This window comes from Globicephala melas, chromosome 7 (genome assembly GCF_963455315.2).
Source record: "Globicephala melas chromosome 7, mGloMel1.2, whole genome shotgun sequence".
NCBI classification, from domain to species: domain Eukaryota; kingdom Metazoa; phylum Chordata; class Mammalia; order Artiodactyla; family Delphinidae; genus Globicephala; species Globicephala melas.
The window spans coordinates 91,328,390-91,343,988 of record NC_083320.1 but is presented as its reverse complement, the minus strand read 5'-3'; the positions used below and the strand labels follow the sequence as shown (position 1 = coordinate 91,343,988).

The following is a 15,599-nucleotide window of genomic DNA, read 5'->3' as shown; positions in this document are numbered from 1 at the left end:
TGATTCTTCCAATCCAAGAACATGGTATATCTCTCCATCTATTTGTATCATCTTTAATTTCTTTCATCAGTGTCTTATAATTTTCTGCATACAGGTCTTTTGTCTCCTTAGGTAGGTTTATTCCTAGATATTTTATTCTTTGGTAAATGGGAGTGTTTTCTTGATTTCACTTTCAGATTTTTCATCATTAGTGTATAGCAATGCCAGAGATTTCTGTGCATGAATTTTGTATCCTGCTACTTTACCAAATTCATTGATTAGCTCTAGTAGTTTTCTGGTAGCATCTTTAGGATTCTCTATGTATAGTATCATGTCATCTGCAAAGAGTGACAGCTTTACTTTTTCTTTTCCGATTTGGATTCCTTTTATTCTTCTTCGTCTCTGATTGCTGTGGATAAAACTTCCAAAACTATGTTGAACGATGGTGGTGAGAGTGGGCAACCTTGTCTTGTTCCTTTCAGATTTGCACCACTAAGAACAATGTTGGCTGTGGGTTTGTCATATGTGGCCTTTACTATGTTGAGGAAAGTTCCCTGTATGCCTACTTTCTGCAGGGTTTTTATCATAAATGGGTGTTGAATTTTGTCAAAAGCTTTCTCTGCATCTATTGAGATGATCATATGGTTTTTCTCCTTCAATTTGTTAATATGGTGTATCACGTTGATTGATTTGCAGATATTGAAGAATCCTTGCATTACTGGAATAAACCCCACTTGATCATGGTGTATGATCCTTTTAATGTGCTGTTGGATTCTGTTTGCTAGTATTTTGTTGAGGATTTTTGCATCTATGTTCATCAGTGATATTGGCCTGTAGTTTTCTTTCTTTGTGACATCCTTGTCTGGTTTTGGTATCAGGGTGATGGTGGCCTCGTAGAATGAGTTGGGGAGTGTTCCTCCCTCTGCTATATTCTGGAAGAGTTTGAGAAGGATAGGTGATAGCTCTTCTCTAAATGTTTGATAGAATTCGCCTGTGAAGCCATCTGGTCCTGGGCTTTTGCTTGTTGGAAGATTTTTAATCACAGTTTCAATTTCAGTGCTTGTGATTGGTCTGTTCATATTTTCTATTTCTTCCTGATTCAGTCTTGGCAGATTGTGCCTTTCTAAGAATTTGTCCATTTCTTCCAGGTTGTCCATTTTATTGGCATAGAGTTGCTTGTAGTAATCTCTCATGATCTTTTGTATTTCTGCAGTGTCAGTTGTTACTTCTCCTTTTTCATTTCTAATTCTTTTGATATCCTTACAAAGAACCAGCTTTTAGTTTTATTGACCTTTGCTATCATTTCCTTCATTTCTTTTTCATTTATTTCTGATTTCTTTCCTTCTGCTAACTTTGGGGTTTTTTTGTTCTTCTTTCTCTAATTGCTTTAGCTGCAAGGTTAGGTTGTTTATTCGAGATGTTTCCTGTTTCTTAAGGTAGGATTGTATTGCTATAAACTTCCCTCTTAGAACTGCTTTTGCTGCATCCCATAGATTTTGAGTCGTCGTGTCTCCATTGTCATTTGTTTCTAGGTATTTTTTGATTTCCTCAGTGATCACTTCGTTATTAAGTAGTGTATTGTTTAGCCTCCATGTGTTTGTGTTTTTTACAGATCTTTTCCTGTAATTGATATCTAGTCTCATGGCGTTGTGGTCAGAAAAGATACTTGATACAATTTCAATTTTCTTAAATTTACCAAGGCTTGATTTGTGACCCAAGATATGATCTATCCTGGAGAATGTTCCATGAGCACTTGAGAAAAAATGTGTATTCTGTTGCTTTTGGATGGAATGTCCTATAAATATCAATTAAGTCCATCTGGTTAAATGTATCATTTAAAGCTTGTGTTTCCTTATTTATTTTCATTTTGGATGATCTGTCTATTGGTGAAAGTGGGGTGTTAAAGTCCCCTACTATGAATGTGTTACTGTTGATTTCCCCTTTTATGGCTGTTAGTATTTGCCTTATGTATTGAGGTGCTCCTATGTTGGGTGCATAAATATTTACAATTGTTATATCTTCTTCTTGGATTGATCCCTTGATCATTATGTAGTGTCCTTCTTTGTCTCTTCTAATAGTCTTTATTTTAAAGTCTATTTTGTCTGATATGAGAATTGCTACTCCAGCTTTCTTTTGGTTTCCATTTGCATGAAATACCTTTTTCCATCCCCTTACTTTCAGTCTGTATGTGTCTCTAGGTCTGAAGTGGGTCTCTTGTAGACAGCAAATATATGGGTCTTGTTTTTGTATCCATTCAGCCAATCTGTGTCTTTTGGTGGGAGCATTTAGTCCATTTACATTTAAGGTAATTATCGATATGTATGTTCCCATTCCCATTTTCTTAATTGTTTTGGGTTCGTTATTGTAGGTCTTTTCCTTCTTTTGTGTTTCTTGCCTAGAGAAGTTCCTTTAGCAGTTGTTGTAGAGCTGGTTTGGTGGTGCTGAACTCTCTCAGCTTTTGCTTGTCTGTAAAGGTTTTAATTTCTCCATCAAATCTGAATGAGATCCTTGCTGGGTAGAGTAATCTTGGTTGCAGGTTTTTCTCATTCAACACTTTCAATATGTCCTGCCACTCCCTTCTGGCTTGCAGAGTTTCTGCTCAAAGATCAGCTGTTAACCTTATGGGGATTCCCTTGTGTGTTATTTGTTGTTTTTCCCTTGCTGCTTTTAATATGTTTTGTTTGTATTTAATTTTTGACAGTTTGATTAATATGTGTCTTGGCGTATTTCTCCTTGTATTTATCCTGTATGGGACTCTCTGTGCTTCCTGGACTTGATTAACTATTTCCTTTCCCATATTAGGGAAGTTTTCAACTATAATCTCTTCAAATATTTTCTCAGTCCCTTTCTTTTTCTCTTCTTCTTCTGGAACCCCTATAATTCAAATGTTGGTGCGTTCAATGTTGTCCCAGAGGTCTCTGAGACTGTCCTCAGTTCTTTTCATTCTTTTTTCTTTATTCTGCTCTGCAGTAGTTATTTCCACTATTTTATCTTCCAGGTCACTTATCCGTTCTTCTGCCTCAGTTATTCTGCTATTGATCCCATCTAGAGTATTTTTCATTTCATTTATTGTGTTGTTCATCATTGTTTGTTTCATCTTTAGTTCTTCTAGGTCCTTGTTAACTGTTTCTTGCATTTTGTCTATTCTATTTCCAAGATTTTGGATCATGTTTACTATCATTATTCTGAATTCTTTTTCAGGTCGACTGCCTATTTCCTCTTCATTTGTTAGGTCTGGTGGGTTTTTATCTTGCTCCTTCATCTGCTGTGTGTTTCTCTGTCTTCTCATTTTGCTTATCTTACTGTGTTTGGGGTCTCCTTTTTGCAGGCTGAAGGTTCGCAGTTCCTGTTGTTTTTAGTGTCTGTCCCCAGTGGCTAAGGTTGGTTCAGTGGGTTGTGTAGGATTCCTGGTGGAGGGGCCTAGTGCCTGTGTTCTGGTGGATGAGGCTGGATCTTGTCTTTCTGGTGGGCAGGTCCACGTCTGGTGGTGTGTTTTGGGGTGTCTGTAGACTTATTATGATTTTAGGCAGCCTCTCTGCTAATGGGTGGGGTTGTGTTCCTGTCTTGCTAGTTGTTTTGCATAGGATGTCCAGCACTGTAGCTTGCTGGTCGTTGAGTGAAGCTGGGTGCTGGCGTTGAGATGGAGATCTCTGGGAGATTTTTGCCGTTTGATATTATGTGCAGCTGGGAGGCCTCTTGTGGACCAGTGTCCTGAAGTTGGCTCTCCCACCTCAGAGGCACAGCACTAACTCCTGGCTGCAGCACCAAGAGCCTTTCATCCACACGGCTCCTTAATTTGGGATGATTTGTTTTCTATTCATGTATTCCACAGATGCAGGGTACATCAAGTTGATTGTGGAGCTTTAATCCGCTGCTTCTGAGGCTGCTGGGAGAGATTTCCCTTTCTCTTCTTTGTTCTCACAGCTCCCAGGGGCTCAGCTTTGGATTTGGCCCCGCCTGTGCGTGTAGGTCACTGGAGGGCGTCTGTTCTTTGCTCAGACAGGACAGGGTTAAAGGAGCCGCTGATTCGGAGGCTCTGGCTCACTCAGGCCGGGGGGGGGGGGGGGGGGGGGGGCGGGGCGGATAGTGAGGGTCACGGAGTGCGGGGCGGGCCTGCAGAGGCTGGCGTGACGTTGCACCAGCCTGAGGCATGCTGTGCGTTCTCCCGGGGGAGCTGTCCCTGGATCCCAGGACCCTGGCAGTGGCGGGCTGCACAGCCTCCCCCGAAGGGGGGGGTGTGGATAGTGACCTGTGCTCGCACACAGGCTTCTTGGTGGCGGCAGCAGCGGCCTTAGCGTCTCATGTCTGTCTCTGGGGCCTGCACTTTTAGCCGCGGCTCGCGCCTGTCTCTGAAGCTCCTTTAAGCAACGTTCTTAATCCCCTCTCCTCGCGCACCAGGAAATAAAGAGGGAAGAAAAAGTCTCTTGCCTCTTCCGCAGGTCCAGACTTTTCCCCAGACTCCCTCCCGGCTAGCCGCGGTGCACTAACGCCCTGCAGGCTGTGTTCTCGCCGCCAACCCCAGTCCTCTCCCAGAGATCCGAATGAAGCCGGAGCCTCAGCTCCCAGCCCTGCCCGCCCCGGCGGGTGAGCAGACACGCCTCTTGGCTGGTGAGTGCCGGTCGGCCCTGATCCTCTGCACTGGAATCTCTCTGCTTTGGCCTCCACACCCCTGTTGCTGTGCTCTCCTCCGCGGCTCCGAAGCTCCCCCACTCCGCCACCCGCAGTCTCTGCCCGCGAAGGGGCTTCCTAGTGTGTGGACACTTTTCCTCCTTCACAGCTCCCTCCTGCTGGTGCAGGACCTGTCCCTATCCTTTTGTCTCTGCTTATTTTTTTCTTTTGCCCTAACCAGGTATGTGGGGGGTTTCTTACCTTTTGGGAGGTCTGAGGTCTTCTGCCAGCGTGCAGTAGATGCTCTGTAGGAGTTGTTCCACGTGTAGATGTATTTCTGGTGTATCTGTGGGGAGGAAGGTGATCTCTGCGTCTTACTCTTCCGCCATCTTCCCAGAAGTCAAAAGTCTTTAGCATAAGAGTTTGATATGTTCTTTGGACCCACAGTTAATTACATTCATGTAGTATAATGAACCTTTTGTGTGTATATCTTTCAGAAAGGAACATAGTTCCTTTGAGATGCTAAGGCATTGCTACTATCAGTGCAATTCTAAGTTTAGTTAACTGTGCGCTCATGTAAAGAAGAGCAAAAACCATGAGATTTCCAGAAACAACTCAAATTTATACACACACACGCACACCATACATACAGTCAGGGTATACCTCACAGAGTAAAAATCACAAAATAGATCAGACTGTTTGGTTCTATTTTTTTAACTCCAGCAGATAACAAGTCCAAAATAATATATACTTGTACACATATGTATATGTTTTGTAGTACTTTTGTATTAGAAGTATATACAAATGAAAATAAATTCAAACTATCCTGCCAGTTGTTAGATTTTATGAAGTACTGATTTCTGGTCTTTGTTTGGCATTGTGAAAAAATGATAGACTATCTTACATTTTATATTTTCACCTTTTTTTTTTGACATTTGATAGCTGTCACATGTGGGTATTTCCACCTATGCTTCTGACTTACGCAAATCTCAGAATTCAGCTGAGAAATAAATAATACACTAATTTAGATAAGAAATAAAGCTTTTGTTGATAAGTTTGTTATTTTCTATTTTAAACAGATGGCCGAGTGAAAATCTGGGTTTATGGCGTTTCAGGTGGTGGTTTTCTTATCGTGATTTTCCTCGTATTTACTTCCTACTTTGTTTGGTAAGTACTAACTAGTAAAAAGTTAATATTCCATATTTTCATGGGTGGCATGTTATACTAAAAGAAAACTTAAGATCATTGGCCATTATAACAGGACCCTTGAACTCACAAATAATCATCAACAGTAGAATTGGTGAATAGTTGAAATGGGAAATCATTATCTTTATTGTCCTTGTTTGAAATAACATTCTTTTATTTGGTTTTCAAATACTATCAGAAGGTATAAGAGGCACGTCATTAGTCAGGGCTTTCCCATTTTAGAATTTTGATTTAGATCAGTACTTTTTAGCTTTAATGGCACACTGGCATTTCTTGGCACCTCTTGGGGACTGATATTTGAATCCTAGTCCCAGAGATTCTTTTTTTTAACTTTGCTTATTGAAGTATAGTTGACTTACAGTGTTGTGTTAATTTTGCTGTACAGAAGTGATTCAGTTACACATACATATATTCTTTTTTATATTCTTTTCCATTATGGTTTATCACAGGATATTGAATATAGTTCTCTGTGCTATACAGTAGGACCTTGTTGGTTATCCATTTTGTATATAAAAGCTCACATCTGCTCACCCCAACCTCCCACTCCATCCCTCCCCCAACCCCCTCCCCCTTGGCAACCACAAGGCTGTTCTATATGTCCATGAGTCTGTTTCTGTTTCATAGATAGGTTAATTTGCGTCATATTTTAGATTCCACATATAAGAGATAGCATATGGTATTTGTCTTTCTCTTTCTGACTTACTTCACTTAGTATGATAATCTCTAGGTCCATCTATGTTGCTGCAAATGGCATTATTTCATTCTCTTTTGTGACTGAGTAGTATTCCACTGTATATATGTACCACAACTTCTTTATCCATTCCTCTGTCGATGGACATTTAGGTTGTTTCCCTGTCTTGGCTACTATGAATAGTGCTGCTGTGAACATAGGGGTGCATGTATCTTTTGGAATTAGAATTTGTCTGGATATATGCCCAGGAGTGGGATTGCTGTATTATATGGTAATTCTATTTTTAGTTTTCTGAGAGTTTCCCATACTGTTTTCCGTAGTGGCTGCACCAACTTACATTCCCACCAACAGTGTAAGAGGGCTCCCTTTTCCGCACACTCTCTCCAACATTTGTTATTTGTAGAGTTTTTAATGATGGCAATCCTGACTGGTGTGAGGTAGTACCTCATTGTAGTTTCAATTTGCATTTCTCTAATAATTAGCAGTGTTGAGTATCTTTTCATGTGCCTATTGGCCATCTGTACATTTTCTTTAGAGAAATGTCTATTTAGGTCTTGTGCCCATTTTTTGATTGGGTTGTTTTCTTGTTGTTGAGCTGTATGAGCTATTTGTATATTTTGGAAATTAAGCCCTTGTTGGTTGCATCATTTGCAAATATTTTCTCCCATTCCATAGGTTGTCTTTTCCTTTTGTTTATGGTTTCCTTTGCTGTGCAAAAGCTTGTAAGTTCGATTAGATCCCATGTGTTTATTTTTATTTCTATTGCATTGGGAGGCTGTCCTAAGAAAACATTGGTACGATTTATGTCAGAGAATGTTTTGCCTATGCTCTCTTCTAGTAGTTTTATGGTGTCATGTCTTAAGTCTTTTTTGTGTATGGTGAGATAGCATGTTCTAACTAACTTCATTGATTTATATGCAGCTGTCCAACTTTCCCAACGCCACTTGCTGAAGAGACTTTTTGCTATTGTATATTCTTGCCTCCTTTGTTGAAGATTAATTGACCGTAGGTGTATGGGTTTATTTCTGGGCTCTCTGTTCTGTTCCATTGATCCATATGTCTGTTTGATTACTGTAGCTTTGTAGTATTGTCTGAAGTCTGGGAGGGTTATGCCTCCTGCTTTGTTCCTTTTCTTCAGGATTACTTTGGCAATTCTGGGTCTTCTATGGTTGCATATGAATTTTAGGATTATTCTAGTTCTGTGAAAAATGTCATGAGTAATTTGATAGGGATCACATTAAATCTGTATATTGCTTTAGGCAGTATGGCCATTTTAACAATATTAATTCTTCCCACCCAAGAGCATGGGATATCTTTCCATGTCTTTGAATCATCTTCAATTTCCTTTATTAATATTTTATAGTTCTCAGCATATAAGTCTTTCACCTCCTTGATCAGGTTTATTCCTAAGTATTTTATTTTGGGGGTGTGATTTTAAAAGGTATTGTATTTTTACATTCCCTTTCTGATATTTCTAGCCCCAGGGAATCTGATTTAAGCATCCGAACAACCTGACCACATGCAGGGATAATTAAAAGTGCCCCAGGTATTTCTAATATCCAGGCAAGGCTGAGAACCATCACTCTAGATAATTCTAGTTCTTAAATTTTCTTCGCAAACTGACCAATTTTGACCAGTTATGTTAAATTGACCAGTTGGTTCAAACAACCTATTAGTACATTTTGAATAGTAGAGCCAGCTGTTTATCTACATTGACCAGCCATGAGAGAAAATTTAACTGACTGTCCATTCCAGGAACCCCAATTTGTAAGTGACTAGTTCCTAAAAATATGTTATTCTCAGAAAATGATGATTAGCTTATTGTATAGAATATATTTTATTTGATGAGCTGGTCTTGAAACCAGACAGAAGTAAATACATTTGAATGTTTTCAAGTGTGTTGAGAATATTTTATTAGCTTCCTAAGAAGAATTTTCAAAGGATTTTAATTTTCATGAGATCAAAGTGTTCCTTTTTTTCTCTAAATCAAGATATTTATATTCATCATCTGTCTCAAACTATTTCCTTGAGAATTTTCACCCAAGTTTTAATTGCAACTCAAATCCACTCTTTGTATTTCTAGCTTGTACTTCCAAGGTTACACAGGTTTTTAAATCTTTGCTCTTGGTCAGTGAAGAAAATTAAGTGACTTTCATTTTTTCTGCCACCTATAGTGATTGAAATTGAATTTCTAGACGTTGGATTTCTATCCAACTAATATTTCCACAGTGTTGTAGTAAAAAGGAACACCTTCAGTTAATCGTTTACCCTAAAATCAAATGATTTGACCAATTATGTTTGAATTGGTAAGTTTTGTGAGTATTGTCTAGGTCCTGTCTTAATGGACAAATGTGAAGTGGAAAGCCCTATATGAGGTTGAGAGTGATAGGAAGCATTCACCACTAAAAAAGATTAGAAGAAGGAAAAGAAGAGACACTGCTCTCAAAGCAATGGCCCAATACAGTGTAAGATAATCAGCTAGTCTATTGGTCTGTGAAAGCTTGCATGTGTTCTACTTCATAGCCACATCCCCAATTCCAGATTCTATGGTTCCTTCTTCCCTAGAATATCTAAAAGATTAAAAATTAAAATTTAATAACAGTCATAAATTTTACCCTTTTACATTTCTCCATTTCCTTCAACTTAAAATTGTGTTACCCTTAATCCATTCCTTCAACAATAAATATTTATTGCGGCCCTTTCTGTATAACTCTAGGTGCTGGGGATTAATTAGGTGCCTCACTGAATTCTGATGACAAACATAATATTCTGGAAAATTTTTATTATAAAAGATCAATGGAATTGCCCCTTACTTTTTTGTGGCCAAATTATATAAATATTTATGTACAGTATTTCTCATACCTATTTTTTTCATCCTCAATGCCCAGCCTTAATAATCCCCTGTTGGAAGTAGCACAGTTACTTCCATATTTGGATTCTTTACAAATGCTCCCTTCAGCAGTCTGTAGCCAGATTAATCTTCCTAAAACTTAGCCAAGTGATCAGCCCCTTTCCTCCTCAGACAGACACTCATTGACAGCAAAATGAAAGTCGTGTTCTGGCTGCCTTACCAGTCAATTAAAGTCTTCCACTATTTGAGCCCAAACAACTCTTTCAACTTCATTTTCTACTGTTTCCTTATACCCTGGTGTGGATAGGCCTATTTATTTATTTAGCTGTGCCGGCTCTTAGTTGTGGCATGTGGGATTTTTTAGTTATTGCACGTAGGATCAAGCTCCCTGACCAGGGATCACACCCGGGCTGCCAGGAAAAAAAAAAAATCTAATATTCATACATCAAACAAAGTGCTTTGCATAGATTGCCTTATTCAGTCTTCATAATAATCCAATGAGGCGTTGCTAATATCACCTTCATTTTAAAGGGGGAGTAAGTAATCCTCAGAAAAGTTGAATAACTTACATAAGGACATCAGCCTGGTGAAATCAACTCCAGGTTTGTCTTAACCCCCAATGTACACTCTTTCCACTGGACTTTCAATCTCTGTAGTTTCTTTGCCTTGAGTAATCCTAAAAACTCTTTAGACTCGAGGTAGTGTCTACATCTTTCACATTTTTTAGGGGCTCTTCACTTCCCAAGTAAGCTATAGACCTGGGTACAGACCTATTGATGATATCAAAACATTTACTGTTATATAGGAGCTGCCTAAAGAATCCAAATAGGTATTTTCACACCATCTATTTCTATTAAATAGCTTGCAGAAGAGTTAGAGGATGACAGTTTTGGAGATTTTATATTTTCTCCCCCAAAATAAAAAGCTTGGGACAAGAGAGCTGCTCTAATAAATATGCCAGTTGTTAGGTGTACACTTTAGATGAAGGCAATTTATGATAACACTTGGACATGTTTTTGAGAAAAACAGTCTTCTCAAGGACTGCTTCGTTCAGATATGACCGTTTGCACGTCTGCCATTAGCATTTGGAGTTTTTGAAATAATATTACTGATGCCCAGCTCCCCTGGCAATAAAGACTCATGAGGTAATTTAGTGGGGACGACCACTGGGTGAGCTGGTAGGTAATCTAGACATAGTGCCTGGAAATCACTCAGAGAACTGCAGCTATTCTACCTTGCTCAGCACAACGCAGGAAAGGGGCTCTCAAATTTGAAAGTTTGAAGGTGGTGTCGCCACTTCCGAGGCTCGGCCCTCCTGAGTAGCTGCCTGTTAATGTCTTCTGGTCTGGGGTTGGGTCCTTGTGGCTTGACTTCAAGAGCGCTGAGAAGTGCCAGCACTTGCCTGCCCGTTTACAATGAGCTCACGTTTCTGGCTTAATGGGTTGATCCTTTGCTAAAATGCAAATGGTCATGGAAGAGGTGACTTTAAAACGTGTCCATCAATGATCTCTTACAGCCGGGGCTGCATACTGGTTTTCTCCCTTGGGCCAACTCTGAAAGTGATGGTGGCTGTCAAGAAGAGTTATGAGGCTATTCCTGGGCTCAGCAGTAAACAATAATGTGATGGATAGGAGACGTCCACCGCGGGTACAGGATGCCTAGGGGTGGCGGCAGCCCACGGGCCAGGCATTGGTGGCTCCTGATTTAGTAGGAGTGAGGTGGTCACACCTTCCCCGATACCAGAGTTGAGGAGAGAAAGTGACTTACAAAATGGCTCCTAAATGAGTTGCCTAATAAAGGAAAGGGAGCAGGGACTTCGAAGGACAAGTCTCCTATTTGCTTCCTGTGCAGAGGGCAGCCTCCCACTCAGCTCTTCCTCTTAGGGCTCTTTTTAACCAGCCAGGAAGCTTTGTAAAGCCGCAGCTCCCCAGCAAAATCACCACCTTATTCAGTGCTTGCTGACTTTTAAACTCTCTAAAAGTTCTCGGATCTCACACATTCATAGACGTGACTTTAGTATCTGTCTATTGAGAGCTTACACAGTATGGATGCATATGAAATGAAGCCTTCATCACAACCATCCCAACACACACCACGAGCCACAAAAATCCAAGACCTAGATACCGGGAGCCCCCTTTCTCTTTTTTTTTTTCCTAGAGGTGAACACAGTGTTCATAATAATTCCATACCTGGAAGCTGCTATAAAAATCTGTCTCATATTTGAGCAGAATTTTCCAGGCACAGTCCTAGAGGCTGGCCAACTTTATTATTGTCTCTTTTTATGGAATTCTTTCTTAGTTTACAATGTTGTATTAGTTTCAAGTGTACAGCAAAGTGATTCAGTTGTACACTCACACACACATCAGTTCTTTTTCAGATTCTTTTCCATTCTAGGCTATTACAAGATGCCGAGGAGAGTTACCTGTGCTATGCAGTAGGTCCTGGTTGTTTACCTAGTTCATATAGAGTAGTGTGTATATATTAATCCCAAACTCCTAATTTATCTCTCACCCCCCCCATCCACTTTGGTAACCAAATATTATTGTCTCTGTAAAGATCCAGCCATCTCTATCCCTCCGCCCCAGGACTCAGCTCTCCCATTTCTCTGTCAAACAAACAGCCCTTAGCAAATGCCAAATAGAACAAAATAATGTCATCTGCAGCGAACAGATGGACCTAGAGATTGTCTGATTTACTTCGCTCAGTATGACAGAGGAAGGCAAATATCATATGATATTGCTCATAGGTGGAATCTAAAAAATGGTACAAATGAACTTATTTACAAAACAGAAATAGAGTCACAAATGTAGAAAACAAGCTTATGGCTACCAGGGGGGAAAGAGAGGGGGATAAACTGGGAGATTGGGATTGGCATATACACACTACTATATATAAAATAGGTAACTGATCAGGAGCCTGGGCCTGGCAATATGACTAGATAGAGACACTGGAATATACATATATTTAATATAGGTAAAGTTGAATGTTATTCAGATAATTATGCAGCAACTGCTCTTGAGAAGCGGAACAGACCTGGGAAACGGGAGATCATAGGCCACGCCTCCACAGAGAATTTAAAGCATACTTCTTCCTCCCCTCTGCTGAGAGGCAGGTGTTTGCCTGCAGCCAGCACTCAGCAAGTCATACACTGAGCACCTGCTACACGCTGGGTGCTGGGTAGGGACACAGTAGGATCTCTGTTTCCTTGTAGTTGTAATTTACCTCTTTAGCATCTATGAATCGCTTCAAACGTCAAAAAAAAAAAAATTTCTCCTGAATTAGAACCTGAGTATTTTAACCTAGGAGATTCTCCCTACAACCATGTTATCAAACATCTTTTTCTGTTGTGGTAAAATTCACATATCAAACAATTCTCTAATTTAACCATTAAGTGAAAGATGCCAGACCCAGAAGGCCACACCTATAGTATGATTCCATATGAAATATCGAGAATAGGCAAATTTACAGAGGCAGAAAGTTGATATGTGGTTGCCAGGGACAGAGTAAGAGAACGGAGAGACACTGCTTAGTGGGACCAGTTTCCCTTTAGGGTGATGGTTATGCAACACTCTAACACAGTGTTCGAAATGCCAGCCAGTTGTACACACTGAAATGTTTGTTTTTAATTTACATTCACTCGAAGTATAAAAATTAATACATACAGACAAAAACGTTGTTTCCACCAAGTGCCTAATTAATGAATTAGATAGAGGGAGGATACACTGAAGGGTTAAAGGCATTTGTCCTGTGTGTTTTAGGTGCACTTAGATTCCAGGCTGTGCCACTCACGCAGTGACTTTAGTCCTTCACTGTCAAGTAGCAGTCATCCTAATGCCTCCCTCTCAGTGCTGTCCTGGGCTTTATTGAGATACTTCTGTAAATCCTCAGCACAGGGCTTGGCACTTGATGGCTCCCCTGCTGCTGAGGACAACCCGAAGAGAGCTGAGCTCTGAAGTCACAGCAAAGCCAAGGCACTGAGGAGGAAAGGGAGACAAAACGGTGGGAGGTGGGGCACTGTGTGGTAGAATTCAAACTATAAATACTCCTCAACTGAGATTCACGCACACTGAGAATCAAAGAGCGTAATGCAGCATGTTTCACCCAGATCTGGGCATCACTGTGTGATTTAGGAATGTAACTCAAGTTCAGCTTCTCTCTCTGTGAGAAGGAATGGCAGCCCCCCCTGATCTGGCAACGTGGTAGACCTCAAGGAGAACAGAGACCAGGGGAGAATAGCTTTGGCTGGTGCAGAACCAGTGAAATTTTCCTGACAGGCTCTGGTGACTCAGCAGCTAGATGTCAGGATTCAGGCCAGAGCAGAAGCGTGTTTACTCGAAAACAAGAGCAGAGTAAGGCATGGGAGTCTGGCTGTGCTAGCTACTTATGATGTTTGTTAAACATCTGTGCCGTGGAGGTCGTAGTAGTTCAGGAATTAGCAACAGATATTCGCATTACTGCATATAAACAAAGGAAAGTAGCCTTTACCAAATTCATTGTTTCCGCTAAACCATTTTTAAGATTTTGGAAAAAAAAAAAAAACCAAAGGCTTCTCCTAGTTTAAGGGTCAAAGTACACCAATATTCCAAAAAGGAACCCACCAGTCCAGAGAAATCAATCTTTTGTCTAACCACTTGAATTTCTGTACCTCACAATTGTGTCTGGCACGTGAAACAGAGCTCTGTGAACTTTCTTTATCTCAGGAATTCTTTTCCCTTTACAGCAAGAAGCCAAAACCACATCAAAGCACACCTCCCCAACAGAAGCCTCTGACCTTAGCCTACGACGGAGACTTAGACATGTAACCTGAAGAAGAAATCCAAATGTAGACATCAACTGCCTTAACTGCTTTCTCTTTTGTAGCTCTCAGAATTCTCAGTTTTTTGAGGAATCTCATGATGCGTTATACGAGGCAGGATACAAATATTGTGAAAGTAATATTGACTCAACTCCATTTGGACACGGAGTCAAGGATTGTTTTGTCTGCCATTTTGCTTTCAAGTTGTTTGTGGGTGTGTTTAATTCTCTGATTTCCCCAAGGGACCTGAAAACCCTTCTCTTCCTGCTTGGAAATGGGAAGAAGAAAACATGATGGAATTCCCACAGACTCGAGTATAAACTTTATCCTTAGCAGCATGATGACAATCCAGAGGAAAGTCCAACCAAGGCATTTACTGTAAATGATGAGTCGCCTGACACTGCATTGTTATGCACTATGTTAGTGCAAATCCTTATTCTTCCCATACTTCAACACTGAGTTTTCTAGAGCTTACATCAGTTCAAAGACTTTCAAATTGGATTGCTTATTTTCATGAACATAGAGAGAATGGGTTACCATTTCAGAAATTCTCTGAGTTTTTACCTTTACAAATTGTATTTTGTTTTGTAGCCAGGGGGACGATGGTACTTCATGGGTTGCATCTATTGAAAACAAATGGAACGTGTGTAATTGCTGGACTAGATGAAAGCTAGGTGGTTTTGAATGAAATGTGTATTGAATGTTAGGGTGTACAAATGAAGTAATAGGTGGTTATATTGGAGAAAGAGGTAAATTAATTATTTCATCACTAAAACTGTGTATTTGAACAAAAACTTAGCCATGTAGATATAGTATTAACCACACACAGTTGTAATTCAGTTTAATGATGAAAAACGCTGCTTTTGTAATTTCAATTTTCTTATTGACTATTTATAAATTCTTTTTCTGAATTTAATTATCTGACCTCATTTAATATATATCGAACGCTGATCCTGTTTGTAGCAAGTCTTGCTTTTATAAGGTTTCAAAATCTAAAACAACACATGAAAAAGCTGAAACCATTTTATGAAGATCGATGTTTGTAATTGTAGATGTTGGAAAGTAAGACGGTGCCCTCTTGTGGTATTGACTTGTATTTATAGCAAATAAAGTGCTCACGAGACTGAAATGTTAACTGTTGCAGACTTCTTATTCCCTTCTGAAGAGCCCATGCTTCGACGAAAACAGCTTTAATAACAGATTCCCTATGTCACTGTTTTAGAGGTTGACAGCTGAAATCACTGACAGAGAAAAAGGACTCTTACCCCACATTCTCAGCACTAATGGTTATGCTATGAAATGGAGCCAAGCATGATTACACAGAGTAGCTTTGAAGGAATATTTAAAGCTTAGCTAACATTAGAACTGCTGTAATAATAATGCAAACACTGACATGTAAATGAACTGAGAGGCCTGAGAAAATGGAACTGTTTGTTAGAAATGTGATACGATGAGCAAGATAGAGGATG

At 39.9% G+C, this 15,599-nt stretch overlaps 1 protein-coding gene across 2 annotated transcripts in view; it reads left to right on the top strand.

The window, feature by feature from the left end:
- THSD7B (thrombospondin type 1 domain containing 7B) overlaps positions 1-15,242 on the top strand; it is a 1,218,744-nt gene extending 1,203,502 nt beyond the window's left edge. For both annotated transcript variants that reach the window (XM_030883051.2, XM_060302483.1), the window contains 2 exons: positions 5,667-5,754; positions 14,056-15,242. In XM_030883051.2, coding sequence (XP_030738911.2) covers positions 5,667-5,754; positions 14,056-14,137 — 170 coding nt within the window. In that variant the 3' untranslated portion in view covers positions 14,138-15,242. The remainder of the gene's footprint in view (positions 1-5,666; positions 5,755-14,055) is intronic.
- Positions 15,243-15,599: the final 357 nt, after the last annotated feature.